The sequence below is a fragment of the Ranitomeya variabilis genome, chromosome 1 (genome assembly GCF_051348905.1).
Source record: "Ranitomeya variabilis isolate aRanVar5 chromosome 1, aRanVar5.hap1, whole genome shotgun sequence".
Lineage (NCBI taxonomy): Eukaryota > Metazoa > Chordata > Amphibia > Anura > Dendrobatidae > Ranitomeya > Ranitomeya variabilis.
The window spans coordinates 97,098,216-97,114,761 of record NC_135232.1 but is presented as its reverse complement, the minus strand read 5'-3'; the positions used below and the strand labels follow the sequence as shown (position 1 = coordinate 97,114,761).

The 16,546-nt window shown below is 46.2% G+C and overlaps 1 protein-coding gene across 8 annotated transcripts in view; it reads right to left on the bottom strand.

Annotated features, from left to right (window-relative positions):
* Positions 1-16,546, bottom strand: part of MAST4 (microtubule associated serine/threonine kinase family member 4) — a 611,899-nt gene that overhangs the window by 175,849 nt on the left and 419,504 nt on the right. For 2 of the 8 annotated variants that reach the window (XM_077286494.1, XM_077286517.1), the window contains exon 1: positions 57-637. The exons of the other annotated variants lie outside the window; for them this stretch is intronic. In XM_077286494.1, coding sequence (XP_077142609.1) covers positions 57-142 — 86 coding nt within the window. In that variant the 5' untranslated portion in view covers positions 143-637. Of the gene's footprint in view, positions 1-56; positions 638-16,546 lie in introns of those variants that run through there. 8 annotated transcript variants of the gene reach the window in all.

The following is a 16,546-nucleotide window of genomic DNA, read 5'->3' as shown; positions in this document are numbered from 1 at the left end:
ACCTTCGATGTATTCTAACGAGCGCAAAGTGCAAGTAAACTACCTAACTTCTTTACCTTTGCGTGCGTCGGAGCCGGTTCCGGTTTCTTAAGTGAGGCAGTGTAAAATTAGACAGCACGGTCCAGAAATTGGAATCTGACATGTTGAAAGCTGACACCAAGACGCTCGTTTCAGCTCAGGCGACGCTCTCCTCCATAATACGGAATAACAATGTCCGGGAGACGACTTTACAGCTGCGTGAAAGATTCCGAGCATGGAAAAGGCACCTCAAATATTCCACCACCACCACCAGGCTGTCCCCGGTCCATATCCTCCCAGATCTCCCCTACACAGGCACAGCGGAGCCCACAATGACTCCCCTAGGCAGCCTGACCTCCTGTTTAGAAGGCGTAGCCAAACAATTAGAGAGGCTGAGGCTCGGTGCTTCCGAGAGCCTGCACTCTGTGTGCCACTCAGTCTGAGGCACCTTGTCATATGTCAGGCAGATACCATTCATGCACTCCCACAGGGGAGAGACTTGTTCCTGTAATCAATCCACCCAGGAACAGATCACTTTCCCTGTGATTTCAGCATTCACACCCTCTGCCAGAAGGGAAAAGTGCACGCAGAAGGGATATGTACAGAGGCGAAAAACCAGATGCAGGGTCTAAAAAGAGGAGAAAAGCCACGGAAACGTCCCCACACCGTGCCAGCAGCTGCTCGCAGGGACTTTCACAAGACTTCAACCTGACACTTTGATCTCCTCTAATAAGAGTTAAAAAAAATAAATATGGAAAATTAAAAAAAAAAAAATTCAGAGAAAGGCAAAAAATAAAAATACAGAGAAAGGAACGGCATAAGGAAGGCAAACGTGATAGTAGGAGACAGCCTGGTGGGGAACGAGCCACATTGTATCAGCTGGTAAACAACGCGGATTGTACAATTGTTGACTCTGGTGAATTGTGCAGGAAGCAGAGCGTCAATAACACAGATAAAGAAGACGGTGCACCCTGCTACAGGCAAAAAACGGACCCAATGTCCTTCAAACTCTGAATACTTTATTAAATAGCCGTGATACATAAATATATCAAATAGAAATAAGAAAAACACACAAATGTATAAAACGAAGGAGGAAAAATGCAGCACGGCCATCCAGTAAGTCTAAAAAAAACTATGTATTTAAATTTATTAAAATAAACAATGTCCAGGAAAAAAAACACGTTTCTGGCGAAAAACACCCTCTATCATCATGATGATTGTGTTTTTTGCCAGAAACGTGTTTTTTCCTGGACACTGTTCATTTTAATGGATTTAAATCCATAGTTTTTTTATACTTACCCGATGGCTGTGCTGCATGCTCCCTCCCTCCTGCTATTGCTGTGCTACACCGGCTGGATCTAGCACCCACCGGTTACAAGCTTCGCGGCTATCTGCAAGATCAGCAAGCCTGGAGTCTGAGCTCCTTTTTTGTCTTCACACTTAAATTTAGATTGAAATTGTGCTGTGATTAAAGGAAATTTGTCAGTAGGTGAAATCCGCCTAAACCAGAGTAATCCATGTTTTTCTTTATATGCAAATTAGCTGTTAGGATCTATGACCCGGAGATAGATCTCCCCGAGAACCTGTCTGCAGAGTTTATTATAAATGAGATGATTTTCTGGAGTTGCGTTTAATGGGAGGGAACGTGTTTTGTATTCACACTGCAATGTTGCAAATATTGTCACATGCCATTTTTGCGCAAAAAATTGGACTTACTGCAATTTTACGCTGCTCTTGCCGCTTTTTAACAGAGGCGCGGTCGGCTTTGCAAATAAAGTTTAAGGGAGATTTATAACTTGCTAATAAAAAGCCACAAAGTCGATGTCATGGGGGGTAGAGAATAAAAAGTGGAATAACATTTCTAGACACAAGTGTAAAATCTGAATATGTGCCAAACGTATCAAACAGTTTGATGCATTTTCTGCAAATAACGGCAATGCAGGCACAACACAGATTTTATGTTTCCATTATGATAAATTCCTCCAGTGTTAAGAGCAGAAACACAGTCATATTATATGCACACACATAGGACATATTCACATTGCACCAAGCCCTGTATGTCTGTGCACATGGCCGTTCTATATTGATGAGATATACATGGGGCTCCCTGTGGATGTACTCCGCTTATCTTGTCCACCCTGGACAGCCTGTATTGGCAAGTTTGCATGGCTGGTAGATAAATAATGTCTCCCGCCTGCCGTGGTCCTGAGGATTTTCCTGAATTAACATTTTTTATTCTATCACCAGCACATGATCTAAAATGGGGGAAATACTGACCTCCTTAAAAGGAATCTATTACCAGATTTTCTCTACTCCATCTGAAAGAAGCATGATGTAGAGGCAGAGACCCTGATTCCAGCAATGCATCACTTACTGGGCTGCTTGCAGAAGCTTTGATTAAAAACGGTTTTATCTGCTGCAGATCTAATAGTTCTCTGAATGCTGAGCTCTTAATAACTCCATCCACACCACTGACTGCTTAAAAACAGAAAGTTGACAGTCTATATGGAAAGCTGCTAATTAGTGGTGGGGGCAGTGATAACCTCCTGCTGATAAAACAATGATTTTATAAGAACTACACCTAGGAGACCTGTAAGTGACATATTGCTGGAATCAAGGTCTCTGCCTCTATATTAAGCTGTTCTTAGATTATGGCGCCAAAACTTGATGACTGATTCCCTTTTAAGATATCAGCTGAGTATTGAGTTTTACAGGCAATGCTCGACCGGAGAAAATCAAGCAATCTAACTTTACGGCAAAACAAAAAAGACTAACTAGTACAGTACCACCTAGGGAACGTGGCTACCCTATCAGAGTGGATAAGTTAAGGGAAAGAGGAGGTGGACAAAGTAAAAGAGCAAGAGGGCAAAGGGAAACAGCGAGAGGGCAAAGGGAAGGAGAGGGAGGGCAAAGGGAAGGAGAGGGAGGGCAAAGGGAACGAGAGGGAGGGCAAACGGAACGAGCGAGAGGGTAAAGGGAACGAGCGGGAGGGCAAAGGGAACGAGCGAGAGGGCAAAGGGAAAAAGCGAGAGGGCAAAGGGAACGAGCGGGAGGGCAAAGGGAACGAGCGGGAGGGGCAAAGGGAACGAGCGGGAGGACAAAGGGAACGAGCGGGAGGACAAAGGGAACGAGCGGGAGGACAAAGGGAACAAGCAAGAGGGCAAAGGAAAAAAGCGAGAGGGCAAAGGGAAGAAGCGAGAGGGCAAAGGGAAGAAGCGAGAGGACAAAGGGAACAAGCGAGAGGACAAAGGGAACAAGCGAGAGGGCAAAGGGAAAAAGCGAAAGGGCAAAGGGAAGAAGCGAGAGGGCAAAGGGAAGAAGCGAGAGGACAAAGGGAACAAGCGAGAGGGCAAAGGGAAAAAGCGAGAGGGCAAAGGGAAGAAGCGAGAGGGCAAAGGGAACGATGACAGTTACATTTTAAGGGGTTGTCCTCGAAAGCATTGCCAATATCTTTGGACTAATTAAAGAAGTGGACTGCACACTACAGCACGCTCAGAAGCACTGTCAGGTCTAAGAATTTATTTGCACTTTCACGTCAGTGTCTTGTTCCGGAAAATGTCCATTATGAATAATCAGAAACAGTGATGGAGTAGAGTTAAATACTTGAGTGACGCCAGGAAGCAAGCAAATCATGACCTGCTTAGAAAGTACACTCCTTGTGCGGACCTGTGAAACTAACTCATTGTTCTGTTGCTGAAAATGTGTTTTGTTTTTTTTTTTTTAACTTTTTTAATGAAGTTATGTTTGTTAAACCCATGTTACAATTGAGCTGTATCACTTCAAATAGGCCAACATATATTACAAGTAATTAGATCCCCAATTAGATAAATGGAAACAACCTATTAAGATTAAGGGATTTCTATATAAATCATTTGTTTCTTTAAAAAAAAAATTAAAAATCTTCTAGAATCAAACTCTCTGGAAACAGCTTTGGTTGATTTTAGGAATGTAAATTGCCTCTTCAAAGAGGACTTGAACTCTGGCGGAAGTAGCAATCCTAATAAAAGTCTATATCCACCCTTTACCGAGCCGTGCCATATGCCAAACCAGTATCTCAGGTGGCAGATATAGTTGTGCTCAACAGTTTACATACCCCTGCAGAATTTTTGCTTTCTTGGCCGTATTTCAGAGAATATGAATGTTAACACCAAAACTTTTTCTCCACTCATAGTTAGTGGTTAGAAGGCCCGATGCTATATCATCAGGAGGATGGTAATGTCACGATGGGGGCAGGCATGCAGCACTGTTGTTGCCTAATGGCATCCTGTGATAATCTAATGACGTTTGCATCAGGTGACTCATGTGCTTGACACCTACGCTTATATGCATTGTTTTTGTCCGAGCGATGATGTTGATCTTTAAGAGTCTCATTTGCCCTTTGTTGTCTTCGACGTTGTGCCTTTGCTGCTATCCTTTTTTTATTGTCATACTTTTTAGGAGAAGCCATGTTGGCGTTGATATTTGCCTTTTAAAGGGGTTTTCCCATGAACAAAAGTTCATTTTAAAAATTGTCTGTGTCTAACCGTGATCCGAACATATCACAGCTCCTGGGCAGGGGAGGAAGCAAAAGACAATACTGACATTACAGCAGGAGATCGCAGAGGATACATTTTGTGAGGTAAAATATTTTTAAAAACAGTCAGTGAAATATTTTACCTCACAAAATGTATCCTCTGTGATCTCCTGCTGTAATGTCAGTATTATTTTTTGCTTCCTCCCCTGCCCAGGAGGTGTGATATGCTCCATACACGGTCAGACAGACACTGTCAATTTTTAAAATGAACTTTCGTTCGTGGGAAAACCCCTTTAATGTGACCGGCTTCCTCTGCCTGTAGACACATCACGCATCTGCCGCCGGGATCAGACGAATGATTAGCTGCACCCTACGTGTAATTAGCACAGGCGCAGTAAATCAGACTGTCGCCATCTTTGTGCAGACAGATAACGGTGGTCACATTAAAACTGCACATGCGCTCCTCCTGTACAAAGATGGTGGCGGTCAGTGAATCATTCGGCTGATCCCGGCGGTGGCATGTTTGCAACGGTATTCTGCTGGTGGTACCATGCAAGAGGCTTAGTGAGTGTGTGTGAGTGTGTAAGAGTGTATCAGTGTGTGTGTGTGTGTGTGTGTGTGTGTGTGTGTGTGTGTGTGTGTGTGTGTGTGTGTGTGTTTAAGAGTATCAGTGTGTGAGAGTGTGTGTGTGTGGTGTGTACGGCGTATACAATGTGAGTGTGTGTGTGTGTGGTGTGACGGTGTTCCGTTGGTGGTACCGCGCAATAGGTTGGTACCAGCAGCATTTTCCATATTGAGACACCCATCACTTTATGTCCCAATATGGCGGTCGGTGAACTTCCTCTGCTTGGAATTCTGGGATACGGTGACATCTGGACAGAACAGGAAATTAAAACATTACAAGGCAATTATATAAATAGACTACTGTGTTTTCGCTTTTTAAATCATAATGACAACCCAAGACATCCAAATGACCCTGATGAAAAGTTCACAACTTATGTGTCACAAAACTTTTGTTTTCACTCTTACATGCCTTTAAGTTTTGGTTCTTTTATATTTGTAAACTTAACAAGGTCCCACTTCCGACATGTACTCGGACTTTACTCTGTTGCCATTTCGTTTGCTTTTGTTGATCTCCTCTTCATGCCTCCAGTCCTCATGTCACTTGTTTTTTCACGTGAATTGTGTAATGGTTCAATAAACACTGAACTATAAAGGGTTTCTGTGTGAACTTTGAACAGAGTCTTAATATAACTTCCAAGAAGTGTATGGGCCCATTGTACCTCTGTATGATGAGTAACAGGATATGTATTCTTCTATTAGATGATATATTATTGCAGACCATGTACAGTGGCCCGGGAGTGCAGTGAATCAGCTCTCTATAATGGGTTAACAATACCTAGCAAGTACCATACACCCAGAGGTTAGAATATGTTACTCCTGATTTTATACCTGTTTTAACTCTTCTCCCCACCCCACCCCCATAGTTGGGGTCTTAGGCTACTTTCACACTAGCGTCGGACGACGCATGACGAATTGCATCGTTGCGACGTACCGACGCTAGCAGTGAATGCGCCGCACAACGGGGGCAGCGGATGCTGTTTTTCAACGCATCCGCTGCCCCATTGTGAGGTGCAAGGAGGCGGGGGTGGAGTTCCGGCCACGCATGCGCGGTCGGAAAAGACGGGAACGACGCACCAAAAAACGTTACAAGCAACGTTTTTTGGCGGCGACGGTCCGACGCAACCGTCGCACGACGGTTGCGACGTGTGGCAATGCGTTGCACTGCGTCGCTAAAGCAAGTCAATGGAGAAAAAACTACAAAACGACACATAGCGACGTGCAGTGCACAACGCTAGTGTGAAAGTAGCCTTATGAAGTCACACAAAATTTCACAAAAATTTAGCCAACCCCCATCACAAATTAGGTTTGGTAGCAAAATATACAATATTCTTGTTTATTTGAAACACCATAAATAATATAAATATGTCAATAAAGCTAAGAGTAACAAATGTTTAATTCATGAAATTACATTTCTTCTTAACTAGAAATAATAATACAGCAGACTTTACCTATTACTCTATTCAATGCAAGGTGCACAAGACTCAAAGTGCACAAATCTCTGGCGCCTCCTGCTGTTCCAAAATCTCCAGCCTTCAGATGGAAGTGAAAGCGACTCCTTCCCACAGCTGTTTAATAAGGTGTAAGCAGGGGCGTAACTACCGCGGTCGCAGCGGTCGCCATTGCGACCGGGCCCCGCAGGTCAGGGGCCCCACGCCGGCAGGTCTGAGCAGGGCCAGGCTGGCCATCGGGCACTTCTGGCAAATGCCAGAAGAGCCGATGCCAGTAGTGGGCCGCTGCACTGTTCCTCCCCCGGAACCCCCCCCAGTGCCGCCGCCGCCGCCGCCGCATTTAACTATACCGGCGTCTATGACACCGGTATAGTTCAATGCAATGATGGGAGGAGAGAGCGTCACCTGACGCTTCCTCTCCCATCATTCCCCGCTCTGCCTCTGACAGTACACTGCGGGTGCGCGATGACGTCATATCATCGCGCACCTGCAGTGTCCTGGGCAGACTGCAGCCGCCAAGAGCAGCGCGGGCAAAAGGAAAGGTGAGGAGAGTTTTTTTTTTTTTTCTTTTTAACCGGACTGTGGGGCCATTATCGGGGGGGGGGGATGAGATGAGATGTGGGCTGTGCTCTATATATCCCTGTGCGGGCTCTGCTGTATATACCCCTGTGGGGGCTGTGCTGTATATATCCCTGTGCGGGCTCTGCTGTATATATCCCTGTGCGGGCTCTGCTGTATATACCACTGTGCGGGCTCTGCTGTATATACCACTGTGCGGGCTCTGCTGTATATAACACTGTGCGGGCTGTGCTCTATATACTACTGTGCGGGCTCTGTTGTATATAACACTGTGCGGGCTGTGCTGTATATACCACTGTGCGGGCTCTGCTGTATATAACACTGTGCGGGCTCTGCTGGATATACCACTGTGCGGGCTGTGCTCTATATATCCCTGTGCGGGCTCTGCTGTATATACCACTGTGCGGGCTGTGCTGGATATACCACTGTGCGGGCTGTGCTGTATATACCACTGTGCGGGCTGTGCTGTATATACCACTGTGTGGGCTGTGCTGTATATAACACTGTGCGGGCTGTGCTGTATATACCACTGTGCGGACTGTGCTCTATATACCACTGTGCGGGCTGTGCTCTATATACCACTGTGCGGGCTGTGCTCTATATACTACTGTGCGGGCTCTGTTGTATATAACACTGTGCGGGCTGTGCTGTATATACCACTGTGCGGGCTCTGCTGTATATAACACTGTGCGGGCTCTGCTGGATATACCACTGTGCGGGCTGTGCTCTATATATCCCTGTGCGGGCTCTGCTGTATATACCACTGTGCGGGCTGTGCTGGATATACCACTGTGCGGGCTGTGCTGTATATACCACTGTGCGGGCTGTGCTGTATATACCACTGTGCGGGCTCTGCTGTATATACCACTGTGCGGGCTCTGCTGTATATACCACTGTGCGGGCTGTGCTGGATATACCACTGTGAGGGCTGTGCTGTATATACCACTGTGCGGGCTCTGCTGTATATAACACTGTGCGGGCTCTGCTGGATATACCACTGTGCGGGCTGTGCTCTATATATCCCTGTGCGGGCTCTGCTGTATATACCACTGTGCGGGCTGTGCTGGATATACCACTGTGCGGGCTGTGCTGTATATACCACTGTGCGGGCTGTGCTGTATATACCACTGTGCGGGCTCTGCTGTATATACCACTGTGCGGGCTCTGCTGTATATACCACTGTGCGGGCTGTGCTGGATATACCACTGTGAGGGCTGTGCTGTATATACCCCCTGTGCTGGCTGTGCTGTATATACCCCTGTGCGGGCTGTGCTGTATATACCCCTGTGCGGGCTGTGCTGTATATACCCCTGTGCGGGCTGTGCTGGATATACCACTGTGCGGGCTGTGCTGGATATACCACTGTGCGGTCTGTGCTGGATATACCACTGTGCGGTCTGTGCTGGATATACCACTGTGAGGGCTGTGCTGGATATACCACTGTGCGGTCTGTGCTGGATATACCACTGTGCGGTCTGTGCTGGATATACCACTGTGCGGTCTGTGCTGGATATACCACTGTGAGGGCTGTGCTCTATATACCCCCTGTGCTGGCTGTGCTGTATATACCCCTGTGCTGGCTGTGCTGTATATACCCCTGTGCTGGCTGTGCTGTATATACCCCTGTGCGGGCTGTGCTGTATATACCCCTGTGCGGGCTGTGCTGTATATACCCCTGTGCGGGCTGTGCTGGATATACCACTGTGAGGGCTGTGCTGGATATACCACTGTGCGGTCTGTGCTGGATATACCACTGTGCGGTCTGTGCTGGATATACCACTGTGCGGGCTGTGCTGGATAGACCACTGTGCGGGCTGTGCTGGCACCCAACACCATGTTGCAGTGCAGGAGATTCCTGCAACAGTCCGAGGCGTATCTAGGGGAAGCGGGGCGGGGGAAGGTGGGGGGGTTGTGGGGGCGGGGGAAGGTGGGGGGGGGTAGGGAAGGTGGGGGGGGGTAGGGGGGGTAGGGGGGGGGCCCCATTTGGAAGTTCGCACCGGGGCCCATAACTTTGTAGTTACGCCACTGGGTGTAAGTGTCAGGTTAGAGTATAAACTCCCCATGGTATTAAAGGTCTCATCTGTTTTTCTTACTGCCCGTGACCTCTGGAGAGTCGGCTCTTGCAGCAATCACAAGATGACATGTTAGTATTTAAAAATATATCCGCTTTGGTAACTTGATAATGGCCTCCATTCCCGCCCCGGCTATTGCTTATGCAGCTATTAAATCAACACTGTTGCACTCTGGACTCTCTGACACTGTGTTTGCGCCCCTGGGCCTTCTTTTGATAATTGAGCTTTGTAATTAAATATCGGAGCTCCCCTGCTTTGCCTTTAACTCAGCGGCAAGGAGTCAGTAATCCATTGTGCAGGGCTGTCTCTTTAGTATTCGCCCTTACGCTGGTCATAAATGAGCTCTTGCCCCCTGGATCAGCTCTATTCATTTATGGAAAAATAGAGCCATGAACATCCACACAAGCAATTTTAACAATGAACAGTATTTGGGCAAAATTTTAAATATGCCATTTTTTTTTTATAGGCAAAGGATCATCCTTTGAATTTCAAGGGAAAATATTTTAAATGTGTTTCCCCAAGTACTAATTCTTTTAGCTGCACCATTTCAGGTAACCGAGAAGCAGCCTTAAGCACCACACACTCATTAAACAAAAGTCGGTCAAACTTGCCGATATTGACTGGCTCAGCTGACAGGTCACAGGCCAACAGGGTAAGTCACAGACAGAAGGTTGAGACAAAGGCGTAGTCCGGAAACAGTCCGAGATTAAAATTTCAAAAAAGTAGTGGATCACGACAAAAGACTAGGCAAACGGATGGTCAAGAAAAATTCAAGGTCGAGCAGCAAAACAAAGATCAGAATTCCAGACTAGGAGCACAAAGCAAACACACAGCTATTGAGCATAGCTAAAATTGGCAATGAACTAACATTACCAGTCAGTAAAGTAGCCTGGCAATTATCCAGAAAGGAAAACACCTGGAGGGAACCCAAACACTACAATGACAGGTCGACATGCCCCTGCTATACAGAGTGGCTGAGCCATCACTCGCATAGTCTCTATGAGACAGCGAGTGGATGGATCATGACAGTGGGCCTCCGACAGACGATGTCAGGGGAGAAAAGGACCTAGCATGCCAGATTTTGGACTGACCATCCTTTTGTTCCCTGGAAAGTAGTCAGAGGAGTCTGTGCTTTCATGGAGCCACTACCAGAGTGAGAACTACTGTAGATGGGGGAAGATAACAAGATACCTGCCAGACAAACGATTGGCAGACAAATTCTCCGCCAACAGCCATAGCCACCTAGTTTCTATGGTTTAGACTGTGGTAGTGTAAGGAGATAGACCGGACCACAGGTACCTGCATTCCGGGTCCGGAACTGAAAGGGTTGCATCCTGTTTCCGGGTGGAAGCCTGAGGGAGGCAGACCTTCCCCTGCTGCCAGAGGGAGGCCTGAGAGAGACGGAGTTTCCTGCTGACAGGAGGGGGCGGGGTGAGCCTGAGGAGAGCTCGCTGCGTCAGAGACAAAGGGGGAAAAGCGCGCGAAGCCAAGCAGTGAGTCACCGGCGCAGAGGAGAGAAGTAAGCGGCGCGCTGGGTTGCCCCTTCCCCCACCTGAGAGTACCAGGCCTGTGACAGGCAGTGCTTCTGCCATCTAGGAGGAAAGGGGCTGTAATGCTGGGGGGATTAGTGTGCCAGCAGAGCAGAATTGTACCAGTGGAGCGGAGCCGTGCAAAGCTGTGTGCACAGAGCAGAGCCAGGGCGTTAAGAGTGGTGAGTCGGGTGCAGTGTCTGCTGACAGGGCAGAGCGTGCCGTGCATAGAGCCCGACCCAACAGTACTCCTTCACATAGGCCCACCGCTGATGAACTACTAGGCGACAGACCCCCACCATCCTCCACGACTGGAGGAGATGCAGACTTGACATCGGGGACTGCATCAGGTGTGTGACGCCGAGGGAGGCAGGTGACTAGGCCAGAGCCCTTTCACCCAGGACCAGTGTACACCACGGAGCGAAGTCTCGTTCCGCCGGTCTCATATGTTGGACTTCGTACCGTGCCAGACACACGTGGGCACGGGAAAATGACTGCCTCCAGAAAGACTACGGCAAGACGACCCGTGCCGCTGTTGTCGGCGCCATAGTTGGATCTCCGCTCGTCAGACTACCTCGAGACATCACGTGCCGCTATTGTCAGTGCCGTTGGAACCCAGAGACGCCGCACAGAAGAAGACTACAGTCCGATAAGTTTAACCTCTATTACTGAACTTCTGTTTGTCCCTATCCTTCCATCTTCCCAGTTCTGCCCCATTCCTTACCTTCACCCTTCAACCCCCCTACTCCCTGTGAGGAGTATTGTTCTTTGTTAAATAAATACCTTAGCTCTCGGTCTGCCTCCTGTCCGTGGCGACATCCCGCGTTCCTGCGATTTCTACAGTAGTAATAGATTTAGCCAGTGATCACATTATTGAAGAAAAAGTGTGGACAAAAAGAGGGACATATGCCACCTATCCCGAGAACCAGGGCTGAAGTTGTATCCAGTAGCTGTGGGAAAGAGGACAACCCCATTGAGCCCTATCCTTTGCATCTGCTTGTAAATACTGTGCAGACTGCCATTCACAAAGTAAGAGTTTGTTTTTTAGGAACCACGTGTCTCCTGGATTAAATTCTGCCCTGGTTCCAGAAGGATTCCTGGAGTCAGCAGAAGCCTGCAGGTCAGAAGTAGGTGAAAAGCACCACATACTCTGCAGCATGAAAAAAGCGAGTGAGGACTGAAGCTCGCACACGACTACCTCGCTTGGGCATATTACACGTGTTACCAAAAAGGGAAATAAAAGTAAAAATGCACTGAAAGCTGTTTATTACATCTCATTCGGACCTTTCTTTTTTTGTCCGTAAAAAAAGGACCATTTTTCATTGGAGAGTTTGATCTACTGACAGGCGACGTAAATATCTTTGATTAACATCTCATAATGGCATCGGTCAAAAGGATGGGATACACAAATGCAATCACAATTATTCAACTCCAATTGCAAATTTGGTTTATGAGCAAAATTTACAAACTTTCTGCTGTTTGCAATAAACCAATGATATTGATATTTGTCAGCAAGTGCACCTTTTACTGATGTGTTGGAAGGAGTGTTAGCCTGGGATACCAAAGGCCTATTGATTCTGGGGGACCACTTTTAAGCTAAAGGCAAAACTTATTGGCCAGGGATAGCTAAATGGTTTGCTGCTGAAGCTTTATATTCAATTCCAACCTTTGCTTCTGTAAGATATTAAAATGAGCAGTTTGTTAAATAAATGAGATGCTGTATGATCCTTTTGTCCGCATACAGTGCACTGTGCCAAGCGTTGCTCATGTGAGGGGCCCTCTCCTGCAAAGTGGTCCACTCGGGGATTCTCCTGTTCCCTTGTGGGCCAGTCCGAACCTGGTTGGAAGCAATGAAAATAGGCAAGAATCTTTGAGTCTATGACACATGATGACTATATGACAGGGACAGAAAAAGTCCAAAACGGCAGGTCTTTTGGGCAGTTTCCAGTATGCATTGATTGGTATTTAAAGCGTAAGTAAACCTTTGAATAATTTTTTATTTTTCCTGAGACCCACATAGATCACTCTTACAAGCGCACAGCTCAGGAAAAAGTGCACAGCTCCTGCTTGAGTGCGAATGCAATGGACAGCTTGTATTTCTATTGTAGCCGTGTTCCGCTGTGTCTCTGTGTGCAAGAGATGTGCACAAAATCAGATTTTTATGTTAAATATATATATTTTTAAAACACTATTTTTTTATATTTTTCATATTACACATTTTTTGTTGTTGTCATTCTATTTTTTCCCCCCACAATTCTCACACCATGTAGTAAGATTAACACTTCACTGCTAATTCTTGTTCTTCACATGGACATTAGTAGCAAACGCCAGACACTGACCTTATTTATTTGTAAAAATGTTATTTCAGCATACTATAATCTGACAATCTAGTAAGAAAAGATTCTGTATAACCTGTGTTTTATTCATTTAAATATCTGCTCTTTCTGGAAGTCTCAGTCCAGTGGGTGTTCCTATCTGTGACTGACGGATATCACTGTATGCACAACTATACAAGAAAGTTATCAGTCACTACTAGGACCACCCACGGGACTGAAAATACCAGAAACAGCAGAGGTTTAAATAATTAAAATTTATACAGATATTTTTTTTTTTTTTTTTTACCTGAATGCAACAGAAAGCTTTTATTATGGGTCATACAACAGCTTTTTTTCAGAATATATACCCATTATAGTCTATAATAATATTATTAATAATAATATTATAATAATAATTTTATTTCTATGACGCCAACATTTTAACGCATTGTGGAGTCGGGATTTCATGAAATCCGCTCCACTATGCTGTAACATCTGGACGCAGCGTTTCCTGAACGTGGACACATACCCTAAGGCAACATATGTGTAAGATATTCCATGGTTAGACACGCTTGATACTTCCTTGGAATGGTTACTAATGACACTGTGTGTTCATTAGGAGATTACAGCAAAAACATAGAATTTAAATCCAAACTCAGACGCATTTACAGCAAAATATCCCATAATTGCTTTTAGTAATGCCTCCTTCAGCAAGTATCTGCTACACACCAGATGAGTGGAGCAGAGCATTGATTTCTGCAATTACTGTGACTCAGTCCCGCATGTATCACCCCAAAATGATGAGCCGAGAACGCCGCCTCTGAAGATAAAGAACTCATGTCAAGACAACAAGACTTCTGATAAACCCCAAAGCAACAGGAAGGACAAGTTTAATTCAACAAATCTACAAATAATAAATCAGGTGGGAACACAATATATTTGTACATCGGTCCTCCACGTTCGGATTTAATAAAATGTGATATTTATCAAATACACACATTTCCCACAGTCATGTGTAATTGTGTACAAGACTTAAAGGGCTTGTCCAAGATTAGAAAAAGCCTCTGCAGCAATGACCGCTTCTGCAGTCAAATCTTAGTGCAGCGCCCCAGGGTCCTGGTTGTTGCAGTAATATCATTCTCCTCTAGGGGGGAGTGATGTTATGTCTGGAGGCAGTGAAGGAGATCTCTTTATCAGGTAATACAATGCATGCAACATGTTCACACTCCAGACCAGAAGGGGGAGCTCTAAGCCTGTTTAAGGTGAACTCCCCTATAAGAACATCCTGATCTGGAGCGAAAGGGTCAGTTCCTGTCAGGAAGACAGAGGAAGAGGAGCTCTGTAGCATGAAGTGCTACAGCTCCTGGGAAGAGACATAGAAAGCAGAACATATTGCAGCAAGCGTGAAGGAAAGCAGTGCAAAGGAGAGGATATCAGAGGGAGATCAGCCAGGAGCAGGCTGCTTCCTTCTGAGACGCAGAAATCCGGTAGCCAGAATACCGAGGTAGTAAGGATCTCTACGCTTTACTTCAGAGACTGGCAGGACAGCTAATTGCAAGTTACCTGTCCACACCTACACCCAGGAGGCACTCATGAGAGGCCGGGGCGTGCTGGAGTCCCTACAAACAGCCTCAAGCCACCAGTCATATGGGTTTGTTCTATCCATCAGGGGAACAGAGAGAAAGAGACATAACATCTAGAACATCTACAACAGTTGTGAGGACCTTATGAGAGGCTCAGCAGTAAGGTACTACAACACCCAGGCACTAGAGGAAGGCTACTGATTTCCACCTGGATAAGGGGACTTTGGATTTGCCTTCAGACCGGCCGGACTCTGCCTGCCCTGTGATCTGGTGCTCTGGACTGTGGATGCTGAAGCCTTCAGTAAAAAGGTAAAGAGACTTCACCCTTGTGTCCTCGTTCTTCACTTCGCCTCACACCATCCACCATCTACACTTTGGGAACCCTGGGGATACACTTCACCTGTGGGAAGGTATACCAGCTAGCTGCCATAATATCCCCCCCAGCGGACCCCTAAGCAGCGTCTGTCACCCTGACCGAATACCACAGGTGGCGTCACGAACACATCATCCCTTTAAAGACCTTTCCCCCATTTATAACAGACGTCCCTAGGGCCACGGACTGGGTCAGCCACCGTGACATCCCCCTTGAGAACCGAAGGACCCGGTACCGAGTACCCCATTGTCCTACGGGGGTGATCCATTAGTGCAAATCGTCATCACTGCTACCATGAAAACAAAGGCCGGGATAATCCTAAAGAGCATCCACAGAATGGACTATTTATATGTGCACGTAGCTGACAAGTCCAGCAATACCTTTACATGGTCAGTCTGGTTCTGTTACTCAGAAATCAATGTTTGAACTGATATGTAAATGAGGCTGAAGAGCAATTTGTAGATTTGAAGCCTCTGTCACTCCAGCTCTACTCATCTTCCAGTGCTGCCTCCTGCTTGAGTGATGGATCCTTTGTCTGAAGTCTCACAGCATAGAGGCTGTCATTCACGCAATAGGAGGTGGCTCTGTATGTAATAGAGCTGGAGTGGCAGAGGCTTCACATCTACAAATTGCTCTTCAGCCTCATTTACATATCAACGCAAAACTCTGATGTCTCAGTAACGGAGGAACGGGATAGCCATGTAAAGGTATAGCTGGACTTGCCTTAGCTTAGATGGTGAAATACTAAGGTGATGCAGACAGTTTGGGGGGTACGGAAAATCCTGATGACAGATTCTTTGTAACATGATTATTCTGTGCTCATAAAAAGCCAGTCCCGGACAACCCCTCTAAAAAACATTTCACCAGTGTGCTTGTGTGTTGTGTGATTATTGGTTTCTCTAAACAGGCCGTTAATTGAAAAAACAAACATTCCTAAGAATGCTCGATCACCGCCGGCGTAAATGGACTTTAACTCTTTCATGTCGGGAACATCATAGATGTAGGGGTTGGACAGCCAGAGTCAGACCTTTTAGCTGTTGTACCTGCATGTGTGGACTAAGCCAGTTGTCCAGAAATTCAACTTGTTCAATATGTTCCTATATTTTATTATTTTTCTTTTATAATAGAAGGCTATTCGGACGCTGAGAAGCTGCAGCGCTTCTCTGCGCAGTCTCCACGGTACAGCTGGGCTCTGCTTTCTGCACCTGTTCACAGCTTTCTTGCCGTCGGTGCCAGCGAAATGTTGTTGTGTCACTGGACACTAACGCTATAATGAGACAAGTGCTACTAATATCAGAGCAGATTAAAGACATAACTCCATAACTGATGGGAACAGGAAAAAAAGTGTAGTGTGGAATAAACGTCAGAAGATGGAGCCAGTAAGCTCCTCCTGTTCTCCCTTACGTGGGTCCGGAAAAGTAGAATTATCAAAGCTTCCCCAATAAAGTGTTGTAAAAGGACCTTCATGTTCTTAGTCATTAAAAGGAAAAAT